This window comes from Marmota flaviventris, chromosome 2, assembly GCF_047511675.1.
Source record: "Marmota flaviventris isolate mMarFla1 chromosome 2, mMarFla1.hap1, whole genome shotgun sequence".
Lineage (NCBI taxonomy): Eukaryota > Metazoa > Chordata > Mammalia > Rodentia > Sciuridae > Marmota > Marmota flaviventris.
Genome location: NC_092499.1, coordinates 119,526,367 through 119,539,159, shown reverse-complemented (window position 1 = coordinate 119,539,159; position 12,793 = coordinate 119,526,367). Strand labels below are relative to the sequence as shown.

The following is a 12,793-nucleotide window of genomic DNA, read 5'->3' as shown; positions in this document are numbered from 1 at the left end:
GACAACCAAGGGGTAGTGATGGCCAGGGCTATAGCAGATGGGGTTGGAGAGATGCGCAGGCAAGGTGGTGTGGTTTGCAAGGGCCATGGAGGCCTTGAAAATTTTGGGCAGGAGAGGGATATCAGAGTATTCTTTGGGGAGTGAGAGGAACCTGGGTGAGAGAGGAGAGGAGGCCTCCAGGGACTCTACTTTAGTGGTGCCAGCAAGAACAGGGGAGGAGCTGGGGAAGAGAAAAGCACTAGAAGGGTGGGGAAAGGCCCTGTCCCCGATGCTGGTGGTAGGTAGCCCACCAGAGACCTACAGCATGAGGGGCCCATGGGGCCTGCATGGTGGTGCAGTGTGTATGGTGGGTGTAGCTCCAGAACAGAAGCATTCAAACAGGCAAAGCCCTGGGAAAGCACCTCCAGTTGTTTGTTGTTGTTTTTGGAAGTGGAGATTTAATCCAGGGGTGCTTTAGCACAGAGCTTCATCCCCTGCCCTTTTTATTTTCTCAGACAGGGTGTCACTAAGATTACAGGTATGCACCATCACAACCAGCTACACCGCCAGTTTTGATAGAAGGTGCAGCTGTAGGGCTTTAAAGCCTCTGTACTGGATGCCTCTCCAGGCTGGCTGACACTCTTTTACATCCTGGGTAAAACAGGCAAGTGACACCTAGCCCAGGCCTTGTGGCCCCTAATGATAGTTGTACTTACCAACACTCAGCTGGACTTGTTCCCAAGGTGGTCCCTAAACCACTGGAATGGCAGTGGAAAAGAACTGCTGTTTCTATGAATATGAAGCTGAACACTTTAAAGAGGCTCAGTAAAGGTACAAAACCAACCAACAAACAAAAAACTGTTGGTAAATTAGGTTTAGCAACAACTGAAAAAGACTGGGGAAGAATTCATAAAAATGTAGATTGATCGTGCTGCAGTTAGACTTCTTTGCCAGGGTCTCAACCCGTGGTCCATTTTAAAGAAAGGGAATGACACATAATGTAATATGAGTGTGTGTTACGGTCAGAGAAAGAAGATGCATGTATTGCAAGACACATTCTTGGTGGGCACTAACTTAACTTGTAAGTTACTACAATGTTTAAAGGCACTAATGTAGTATTGATTATGAATCCTCACATAAATGATTTCTTCAATTAATCAACCATCAACCAAAAAAGAGTTAGATGAAGGGTGTCTGTCAATGTGGGGGGTGGCATCCTTCAGCATCCTTTATTCTTCTGTAGTCCAGAAGAACCCCTTTACCTTTGGAACTGAGACAATGTGAAAGGAAGCAGGGCCAGTCAGGGAACTGAACTGCTGCTGGCTGCCACTGTGTGGGCATCTTCCAGGACTCTAGGGCCTACCTGCATAGGTAGTGCCATCGATGTCCACAGACATGTTAATGCTCCCAATGCTGCTTGTGGTCAGGTTCAGGGCTGCAGTCGAGGCATCTGCTCTGTCTTCTGGTGGTGAAAGGGAGAAGCAAGTCTGGTCAAGCCTCCTATTATGCTCCTACTGTTCTCTCTGGTGCTTCTTGGCAACCCCTGACTCAAGGCCTCACACCATTAGAAAGCACCTACATAACCACCTCCTGAACACACAGTGTGAGAGGGAACCAGGCTCAGTCAGCTTCCCACTACTGACTTTCTCCAGTGAACCAGTTCTTTCTTTCTTTCTTTCTTTTTTTTTTTTTTGGTACCAGAATTGAACCCAGGGGCACTAAACCACTAAGCCATACTCATATAGTCATTTTATTCAGACAGGGTCTTGATAGGTTACTGAGGCTGGCTTTAAACTTGTGATCCTTCTCCCTCAGCCTCCCAGGTCACTGGGAGAACAGGCATGTGCCACTGCACCCAGTTACTCAGTGAACCAGTTCTTTTCCCCTCTGTTCTTGGAGAGAAGGGATCACAGTCAGCAGGCAGGCTGGCCAGTTCTACAGTTGTGCACTAATACTCTTGGGGTGATTTGGCAAACTATGAGTACCCATTAGACACTGGGTGTAGGAAATCAGAGACCAACAAAACTCAGCCTTGATTCTTGAGGACTTACCCTGTCCCTTGCCCCTTGATTGTAAATCATCAGGGTTAGATGTGTATGTTCTCAATACCTGGTCAGCTAGCACATAGGGACTCTGTCTCTACAACACACAGAGCACCAAGAATTCTTCCAAGTGAGCTGCCTTTCTGTTTGCCTCTGGCTTTGTACAGGAACAGGGCGGCAGGCCCCTGAAATGGCTGTTACCATCTAGCTTCCTTCTGCTCCTCACCCAGGAACAGTGGGTAGGGATTGGCTGCGCTGGAATCTGCACTAGCTCTCTTCACACCTGACTCCTTCCAGGACATGCTTATGCATGTCTGCTGTGAGACAGAGTCACAGCAAGAATGGCAAAGAACAGGAGTGTGAGGTGAAAGGGGAGAAAGAGGAATAAGGAAAATGGAGATAGTTTTTTGGAAAAAGAGAAGGTGGGCCACTAGAAAGATGTAGAGGGGAAGGGGAAAGATGTCACTTATATCGCCAAACTTGTATTTCCTACTTCTTATTCCTGATGGCCTCCAGCACTCTGATGTTTCCCTGCTGACCCTTTGTTGAGCCTTAGGAACAACAAGTGTATTTTCCTCCCAGACCAGAAGGCCAGACCACAGTACCCTGCTCTGGCCTATATCCTATGAGGTACAGGGGGGTAGGCCAAGCCCTTTAATTTAGACAGATCAAAAGGTGGGTGGGAAAGAGACAGCAGCTGTCTTTGACTTCCCAGGGCACTGCCTGAAGCAACTTCTGGTTCCCTAGAAAACCTCAGCTTGATGAACATAGATATTAGTTGCCAAAGAAACTCCATGTGGTTCTCTTTTGGGACCTGGAAGGCAGATCTGAAGGGGACCCTTCTAGGTCAGGATTATGTACTTTACCTCATTGCCTGCCCAGTCCCAGGAGATGTGAATGAAACTCTAATGGAGTTGGGTTTGGCACGCATCAGGAAGGGAAGACTGAGCCCTGAGTCTGGCACTCACCCCTGCCATTGATCTTAATCTTCATGGGGAGCTGCCGTGCCATGCTGAAGAAGTTGCGCTGGAAGGCCTGCTGCACCAGGCGCTGCTCCTCCTCTGATAGCCTTGAAGCCTTCTTCTCAGGAGGCTCTCCTGACTCCAGTCGCTCTCGCAGCTGCTCTAGTGTGGCAGTCCGGGTACTGGCCTGCTGGCTTGCCAAAGTCATGGGCACAGCCAGGCGATTTGGCACAGGCACTGTAGTCACTGGGACTCCATCACCTGCGAAGGAAGTGGAACTAGACCAATACACGATCACCCTTCCCACCCAACAACCCCATCTTGGGACACAGAGAAACTGGGCTCCCTTCTTTCTTCCCTTCCCTCTTCCCCCAAGGGCCCTGCTGACCTTTCCTGAGAGTGGATGCTGGGGATATCCGAGGGCTACTGGTATTGGTGCCACTGCTGGAGCCAAGCCCAAGGATGGGGAAGCGAATCTTGGGTGGTGAGAGAAGGGCTGGAGCCCCAGTAGCGGCAGCAGTAGCAGCAGCAGCAGCAGCAGGTGAGTAGCCAAAGAGAGAGGAGCTGTAGCTGGGCCGACGGCCCTCTCTCCGGTTGCCATCAATGGCTGCCTGGAGCTCAGCTGGGGAGCTCAAGGCTTTCTTCTCACACTCATAGGCATAGAGATACTTCATATACCTGTGGGGAAGGAAGCAAGCAAAAAGAATAACCCAGAACAGCCCGACATGTGGGGCACGCCTGTAATCCCAGTGGCTTAGCAGGCTGAGGCAGGAGGATCATGAGTTCAAAGCCAGCCTGAGCAACTTAGTGATGCACTAAGCAATTCAGTGAAACCCTGTCTCTAATAAAATATAAAAAAGGGGTCTGGGGATATAGCTCAGTTGGTAGAATGCTTGCCTCACATGCACAAGGCCCTGGGTTCAATTTCCAGCACCACAAAAAATAAGTAAACAATTAAACATACAAATAAATAAATAAAAAGGGCTGGGGATGTGGCTCAGTAGTTAAGAGCTCCTGGGTTCAACCCCAGTACCAAAACAAAACAAAACAAACAAACAAACAAAACCCAAACAAACCCCAGAACACAGCATCAGAGACTGCCCAGGCGAAGCTGTTACGTTTCTGGAAGCAGCCTCTGTTAGGCAAGCTCTAGGGCACGTTGGTGTACTTAGTGGAAGAGAAAAGTTTGGGATCACTGGACAGGCTGATTTAAGGCCCCTTTAACTGCTACTTAATTCTAAACATTGCTCAAATCTGAAGCACTGGTCATTAAGGGAAATCAGCAACATCTTAACTAACATTTTCACATTTGTTTTGGTGCCTTTTCAGGGCCCTGAGAGAAATGAGGTCCCTTGTGGTGCAAGTGCTGTTTGGGAGGCAATATTCTGGAAAGAGTGTGGATTTTAGAGATAGACACCCAGGCCTGACTCCTTGATCTTAACATTTTGATAGATAGAAACACTTCTTCCGCTGTGCTTGGGACCTAGAAGTAATGTCCTTCTTTGTGTCAAGTGCCCCAAGAAGTAATTCTCTCCCTACAAACCTTGCTATTCTGGCCATTGCTCTGTTCCCAACTTCTACTGGAATAGTTCCAACAGATAAGATGCTTCTACCTTTCAACAAGACCATGACATACTACCAAACTGATGTGTCAGCTGTTCATTCCCTATTCTTTACATAGCAACTTCCAGAGTGTTCCCAAAGAACAGATTTCTCTCTGGCCTTCATTCTCTAGTGCTACTCGTGGTTCTACTGCTTCTGTGACTTTTGAAACTAACTCAAATAGTGACAAAAATAGGTCAGTGATACCATGAAGCCTGACTGCAAGCTGAGTGTCAGGTAAGAAGAGCCACTTGTGGCGCAAGTGCTGTTTGGGAGGCGATACTCTGGAAAGAGTGTGGATTTTAGAGATAGACAGACACCCAGGCCTGAATCTCAACTCTACCACTTATTGGCTGGTATAGTCTTGACCAAATCATTCAACCTCAAAGACTTAGTTTTTATAATATAGAAATTAGGGAAATGTATACTTCACAAGACAAAGGTTTAAATAAAGAGAATGGTAAAGTACCAGTACACAGAAGACCCTGGGTTAGGGTGACTCTCACTGTTACCTGGTCTAGTGTGAGATTCATCTCTAAAGCTCCTCACTGTTTCAGGAATTCCATTCCTCCTGTTAACTGTGTAATGGAATGTCCTTCCTTCCTCCTCCAGCTCTGGGCTAAAACATCCCCTTTCTCTAGCTTCCACCTCCTTCCCCAGCCCTGGTCACTCACTGGGTCCTGAGGGTAAAGGCGGCGCTGGTGATAGACGTGGGCAGGTTCAGGCCTTTGGTGATCTCCCTCCAGATCTTCTTGTTAATGATCTCCACCAGGCCCCCCTTCTCTGTCACCAGCTTATACAGCATGTATAGATCCAGGATCTGCTTGGCCATGATGGGGATCCGGTTGATGGGGGTCCCTGTGATCATATAATAAGAGAAAGACAGGGCTGAGAAAGATGCCTACGTATGCTCACACTTAGCTGAGATGGAAACACTGTTCATGAATCTGCTTAGAAGTGTGATTTAACTCAAACTCCCCAAACCTGAAAGCTGTCAGACTAGCTGTTGATTCTCTTTAGGATGAGAAGGACAGGTCCAACTCCCAGGGTAAGTGGCCTTAGGCAAGACACTTAGCTTCTCTGGATCTGTTTTCCCATCTGTAAATAAGAGGGCAGGACTAGATGAATTCAGTGGGGTTGTCTGTTTGCAATACAATTCCAGATTATTTCCTAATGATTTGGCAATTTATACTCCTCTGGAGCATCTGGACTCTACTCAGGGGCTGCTTCCTCTGGCAGGCCTTATCCTGACTCCCTGGAAGGAGAGGCCCTTCCTGATCATACACCTGGCTAGATCCCTGTTACTCCCTGGTAGCAGTTTGTTAACAGTTTGCATACTGCCTGCCTACTTCTCCCCTCCTGCTACAGGATGGAGACATGGTTTCTTTCTTTCCTGTGTGCCTCACCATGTCAAAGGAGCTGCTGGACAAACAGATCTCCAGGGGAATGAAAAGCCACTCAACAATTCTCTTTCCACTAATCACCCCACCCCCTCTCTGGCCTCTGAAAGAGGGAGGGTCAGAACAGCTTCCGCCCAATAGCCCCGAGGGGAAGTGAGAGGAGCCAGGGACTTGATTAGGAAACCTGGCACCGGGCAGGAAGGGCTACTAATGAGCACCAGGGGATGGAAGGGAGGGCGGTACTGGGGTCCCTTCACAGCCGGCTGGGATGCTCGTCAGGAGGCGTGATGGATGACTGTCATTTGGCAGCCTCGGGATTAATGATCTATAGGTCAGAGGGGAGAATTCCACAGGGAAGGGTCACCGTCCAGGGCAGAGTACAAGACTTGTTGCCTTTTGATGGCAAACTCCTTTTACTGTACACAGGCTGCTGCTGCTTTTCGCGTACCTCCCCTGCCTGCCCCCATCTCACTGAGGACACACTGAGCTCTCTGGTGGTGTCACAACAGCTTGAGCAGACAGGGCGCGGGTGGGGGTGGGGTGGGGGTGCGCTATTTGCTGCTCTGCTTCTCCCACTCTCTCCCCTAAAGGCAGGCCAGTTTTCTTCTCAGTCCTAAGCATCAAAAGCCAGAGAATGGAGTCAAGGGTCCCACATTTCTGAAGAGGGAGCATGTGGTAATGCTATGGCAGGATCACACCTCTTTCCTAAGTGTGGGAAGGAGTGACCAATCTTAAAGACCTTTGTCTTGACCAGTGGTCTTTCGAGAGTCAAGGACAAAGGGATCATGGAGTTAGACTGAAAATATTCATAGGTAAAATATCAGCGGATTACTGATATACTCAGACACAACAGTTAACAAAGTGGTTAACATCTCCCCATGCTGTTGTGGACAGTGAACCTCACTCCTACCACAAAGACAAAAGCCTGATGTGGCAGAATTGATCTCCTAGCAGGACAGGGCTAACACTACTTCCTTCTGGAGGCCTGTATGCCCAAATATACTTATGGCTTTGATAAATACACAGCTTCCATGGCATTTCCTGAAAGTCTGGGAGGACCACTCCCAAGGTTCCTTCACATAGGAGGCGCCTCCTAAGCTCACATTTCCAGAAGCTTCCAGGGCATCCTCACATGTGACCTATTCACTTCCAAGTCAGAATGTGTGTATGAATTCACCTTTATCTCTCTAAACTAATTCCTTTCCCCATCACTTCTTCTGTCCCACCCCTAACCTTCACTGTTCTTTTTTTTTTTTTTAATTTATTTTTTAGTTGTAGTTGGACACAGTACCTTTATTTCACTAATTTATTTTTATGTGGTGCTGAGGATTGAACCCAGGGTCTCGCACATGCCAGGCGAGTGCTCTACTGCTGAGCCACAACCCCAGCCCAAAACCACTGTTCTTATAGGTTAGGCAGGAACCTCAAAGTCAGCACTAACTCCTCTTTTCTCCTTATTACCCACTTTTAGGTTGTTAGGAGGCTCCACTGATTCACCTTTTGAAGTTCCTTTCATAGACATATTTCTTTCTGGCTAGCAGCACACCACCCATGTTCCCAATACCCAGTTACAGATCATCTATAATAAAGTACCACATTTCACTGCTGCCAACATGAGTATTCTGTGCATCCAAATCTTGCACCAAAACAGTTTAGTAATAAATGATTTTAAGTAATACTGGCACAATTTCACTTTAAAAAAAAGCTTCACATAATGGTAAAAAAAAAAAAAAGACATAAAATCTACCACAATTATGGGGTGAAATATGGTATTTGAGCACATCCTGACAACTCCTTTCATTCCAGTCAGCTGGGATTTCTCACCATGCTCCTTAGGCCACAATGACTTCTGCTTCTCCGGCACTGTCCCTCCTCAGCCCTGAAATGACCTGCCTCCACTCAACCCTCAACACTGTCCACTCCCTCTAGAGAGAACTGTCCAACTACCCTAGTTCACATGGATTCCTTCCCTCAGGAATTTCTGTGATACCCTTCCAAATTTGGCCATTATTCTATAAATAAGTTTCTCGTATGCTATGTGGTATCTCAAGAGGACTGTTGGCTTTGTGAAGCAGGGACAGTCTTTCCTTTACCATACCTTGAATATTACTGTGGCTAATAAATAAGCCTATCATGCAGATTAAGGGAAAATGCTTCTCAAGGTATTCAGCTCTGTGACAACTCAATTAGGAACCTTAAAACACATGCTCGTGCTTGTGGGAGGACGGCTGAGATTCAGTTTTGAGTGTCAAATGCTGATAGCCCCAACAGAGGTCACCTTCCCCTTTCAGTCTTAAAAAGGTCTCATTCATTCATTCATTTTTTGGTACTAGGGATTGGACCCAGAGGCACTGAGCCACATCCTCAGCCCTTTTTATTTTATTTATTTATTTTTAACTGTATATGGACACAATGCCTTCACTTTATTTTTATGTGGTGCTGAGGATCAAACCCAGTGCCTCACACGTGCCAGGCAATGTTCTACCCCTGAGCTGCAACTCCAGCCCCTCTTTTTATTTTGACACAGGGTCTTGCTAAGTTGCCTATGGCTTCATTAAGTGGCTGAGGCTGGCCTTGAACTTGTGATTCTCCTGCCTCAGCCTCCTGACTGGTTGTGGTTACTGGCATGTGCAACCACACCCAGAAACATGGGTTAAACCATCATTAAACCATTATTAAATAGCTGGGGGAACTGGAGGCAATCACCCAACTGAAGAGAGCTCTCTGAGGGTCACTGGTGTTGGTCCTGCAGAAAACCAAATCTCCATCCCCAACATGGAAGGTGAGGGGAGTGGAAAGGTGGGTGCAGAACACCTGATGGGGAAGCCTGCAGACTGTCAGTCACTGCTATCAAAGCAGGAGCTAGGATTGAGGGCTCAGAGGGCTTAAGCGCTGTGCTGCCAGGTCCCACAGTACAAGACTAGTCACAGGTAAAGAATGGATGGAGAGTAGGGGATTTTGAGATCCCAGTTTGAGATTCCAATACAATGGGGTAAAAAAAAAAAAAAGGAAAGATGTTAAGAGAATATGTGGCTGGATTTGTGAGTACACAGAGCAGTTGTGGCTGAGGGTTTACAGCACAGCAGGGTTTGCCCAGCTGAGGGAGTGCCATTTATTAGACCACCTTGGAGAGACATACCATACAATTTTAGAACTCCATGTATTAACAGCTTTCAGACTTTGCATTATTTTCTTCGGGATCTCTTTGCAGTGGTAATTGTCAAATGTAGAGAATACATTATACTTTTAGAAATGGTCATCATTCATTTGGAAGCAAGCCAAGTGAACAGGATGAAGGGATCAGGATCCCTTCATCCTGAAAGGATATTTATACTATTTTTTACCTTTATTTTATTTATTTATTTTTATGTGGTGCTGAGGATCGAACCCAAGGCCTTGTACATGCTAGGAGAGAGCTCTACCGCTGAGCCCCAACCCCAGCTATACTGTTTTTTGACTGAAGAGGAGATGTGGACATCTAAGACAGACTTTCCAGTGTGGCTCAAACTGTCTCTAAGGGCAATTCCCCAGAGAGGAATGACATGTTCATTCTGAATAGTCAATGGACTAAATGTTCAGCCATTTGAGACAGCTTCTTTGAAGAGTAACACTGTTATAGATGTAGAAATTTTGTTAAAAATTAGCCTCTCTATAACCACCCAGAGTGTGACTGTATTAGAATGAGAACTGCTTAGGGAAGGGAAATGGTAAATGCAGAATCTGAGAAGACAAGAAGGGTCCAAGTGGTGTTTGAAGTCCAGACTATAAAATGGCTTCTCCCAGAACCTGCAAAGGGAGAGCAGCCATTCCTGGGAATCATCTCCTCATACCAGAGGACTGCAGCTAATGCAGGGACACCCTGGTAGTGGCCCCTGCAGCCAGTCCCACCCTGGGTATACTGGGATCCTGCTTTCCCTCACCCCACCTCACTGCACACGGACCCCTCTGGTTAGGCACTCTGGTTCCAGAGATCAAGTCAATAAGGGAATCAGTCTGTCTCCTCTGTTAAAGGGTTAAAGCAGCTCCCGGGGCAGGTTGGCCCCTGAGCACTGTCAGAAACACAGCCGAGGCCACCCACTGGGTAACTCTAGATGACAATATGATTTTTGCATATTATCTAGACAATCCAGATACAAAAAATCTGCCCTGGCTTTAATTCTTCTGATGACCAAGATTCAACTGGAATCCTCAGGTTGGTCTGTCTCAACAGTTCACCTTGTCAAAGAAGATTCTTCTATGAAGAAAGAGGGAGAGTCTTTTAGCTAATACATACTCCTGGGGAGTGGGACTCAGGGACTCAACAGATTCCACAGATTCAGTTTCCCCATCTATGAAATGAGGAATTTTAGAACTGACTTTCAGTTCTAAAGTCTTATGACTTTCAGAATAAAAAACCAAAACATAAATTGATAATTGTGACTACCAGAGAGAGGATAACTCACTTTTAGGGAATAATGTTGCCAAGTGACTTTGAAATGCATGATTTGGGATCTTTTCCTGTGAAGGACCTTCTATGGGGTTTAAGACTAGGTCCATGAAGTTCAAGTCCACAAGTAATGGTTCTTACCCCTTTCTTCAGGAGAAGGGGACAGGGTTTCTGACTCTCTTTAATATCCTCCTCTAAGGAAGCTGTTTACCTGAGAGGTAAACCTGTTACCACAATAAGCACAAAAGCAGCTTGCTGTGTACCATCAAGGAGGCAATCACACATCTGAATTGAGCTCTCTGAGGGTCACTGGTGTTGGTCCTGCAGAAAACCAAATCTTCAGCTTCCAACATGCAGGGTGATGGGGGCGGAGGGGTGGGTGCAGAGCACCTGATGGAGAAGCCTGCAGACTGTCAGTCACTGCTATCAAAGCAGGAGCTAGGATTGAGGGTAATTAATCATGCTCCCTCTGACAGGAATCCAGGGCCTTATCTGTACCCCAAGAAATACCGCTGGTCTCCAGTTCCCTCCTCAATAAAGGAGACTGACAGTTGCAACAAAGAGGCTCCTTATCAGATTTCAGCCAGGGAGCCTGAGGCAGCCCCAGAGATGGATGTAAAAGGCTTTTATGAGGACCCAGTGAAGCCTCCCTGTGGGACTCCTGGGGCTTTAACCCTTGTTGGTGGGAATGCTGCTGGGCACTGGCACTATCAGGCCAGAGTTGCATCGGGCTCTTCCAGTACAGATATGGCCAACAAAAAATGTTCCCTGGCACTTTACCTTTCTTTCTATCAGACAATACAGAAGTAGCTAGGGTAGAGGTGAGGGCAAGAAAGGAAATGGCCACCTCTGGCTCTAGAGACAAAGATGGAAGATGGCAGAGTGCTGAAAGGAAAGCCACTTCCTCTTCATAACAGAATATGGGCATGTTCAAGTGAAGACCAGAAGCAATAAGGAGCAGGGTCCCCAGACAGACTCACATGGCTGCTTTCCTGCCTACTGGTCAGGGGTGAGGGCCCAGGACCCAGGGTGTGGCTCTACTAGGGACCCTTGCTGCTTTTTCCTGGCTTTGAAAGAGATCATTAATCATTTCCATAGCCTGTCAAGAGAGCCGACCAGGGAGCCTAGATGAGTTTAGAAAAACTCATGTTAAGCAGGGAATGTGCACAGGCAGGCAGGCCAGCTTCCGAACCATTCCTCTATAGCATTCTTGTGCTGCTCAGGGAAATGACTGGTGATTTTTCCCCAACTTGTTTATGTAGAAAATACCTCCCCATGGGGAGACTGGGTGGCAGTGTCCAGCAGTCTGTAGCCTGACTGTTCCAGAGGGAGGGCAGAGGCAAGGACATGCTAGTATCCTATTTTTTTTTTTTTTTAAAGGGAGGCCTGGTGGCTGAGTTCAGAGCTCTGGATCGTCCTTGTGACACAGCGAGCCCAGACCCAGATCCCATAATTTTTTTGAAAGAGAGCGAGAGAGAGAGAGAGAGAGAGAGAGAGAGAGAGAGAGAGAATTTTTTAATATTTATTTTTTAGTTTTCGGCGGACACAACATCTTTGTATGTGGTGCTGAGGATTGAACCCGGGCCACAAGCATGCCAGGCGAGCGCGCTACCACTTGAGCCACATCCCCAACCCGCTAGTATCCTATTACTGGGCTGACAGGTATACTTAAATCTGCTGCCTCCAATTGCACACTGAGTGGGTCTGACTTACATATGGTATGGTGCACTAACCTAAGTATACAATGGATCTGTACTTCCATATGCACCCATGTAACCATCCTTCAAGACAAAATACAGAATGTTTCCAGAGTCCCAGAAAACTCCACCACAGCCATTCTCAATCAATATCCATCCTCTGATCCCACCAGCCTGGAGGTAACTAACCACTATCCTGAAATGCATTTTCCTGAACTTTATATAAATGGAAGAATATAGTATATAAGCTTTTTTTTAAAAAAAAATCTCATACTTTTTTTTTTTTTTAAAGTCACTTAAAAACAACCACCACCACCACCACCACCAAAACTTTAATTTATTTATTTAGGTACCAGGGATTGAACTCAGGGGCACTTGATCATTAAGCCTCATCCCTAGCCCTATTTTGAATTTTATTTAGAGACAGGGTTTCACTGAGTTGTTTAGTGCCTCGCTGTTGCTGAGGCTGGCTTTAAACTCCTGATCCTCCTCCCTTAGCCCTGGGATTATAGGCAAGCGCCACCACTGTGACTTTTATTTATTTTTTTATGTGGCACTGAGGATCGAACCCAGTGCCTTACACATGCTAGGCAAGTGCTCTGTCACTGAGCCACAACCCCAGCCCCATAACCTTTTTTTAAAATGTAATCTTTTGGGCTGGGTTTGTGGCTCAGAGGTAGAGAGC

At 46.8% G+C, this 12,793-nt stretch overlaps 1 protein-coding gene across 3 annotated transcripts in view; it reads right to left on the bottom strand.

Moving 5' to 3' along the window:
- The window catches only part of Clk3 (CDC like kinase 3), a 78,085-nt gene that overhangs the window by 31,728 nt on the left and 33,564 nt on the right, over window positions 1-12,793 (bottom strand). For 2 of the 3 annotated variants that reach the window (XM_027923640.2, XM_027923646.2), the window contains exons 5-8: window positions 5,260-5,443; window positions 3,372-3,661; window positions 2,990-3,244; window positions 1,343-1,441 (exon numbers count right to left, since the gene is read on the bottom strand). In XM_027923640.2, coding sequence (XP_027779441.2) covers window positions 1,343-1,441; window positions 2,990-3,244; window positions 3,372-3,661; window positions 5,260-5,443 — 828 coding nt within the window. The remainder of the gene's footprint in view (window positions 1-1,342; window positions 1,442-2,989; window positions 3,245-3,371; window positions 3,662-5,259; window positions 5,444-12,793) is intronic. The other variant, XM_071608463.1, reaches the window with a different exon arrangement.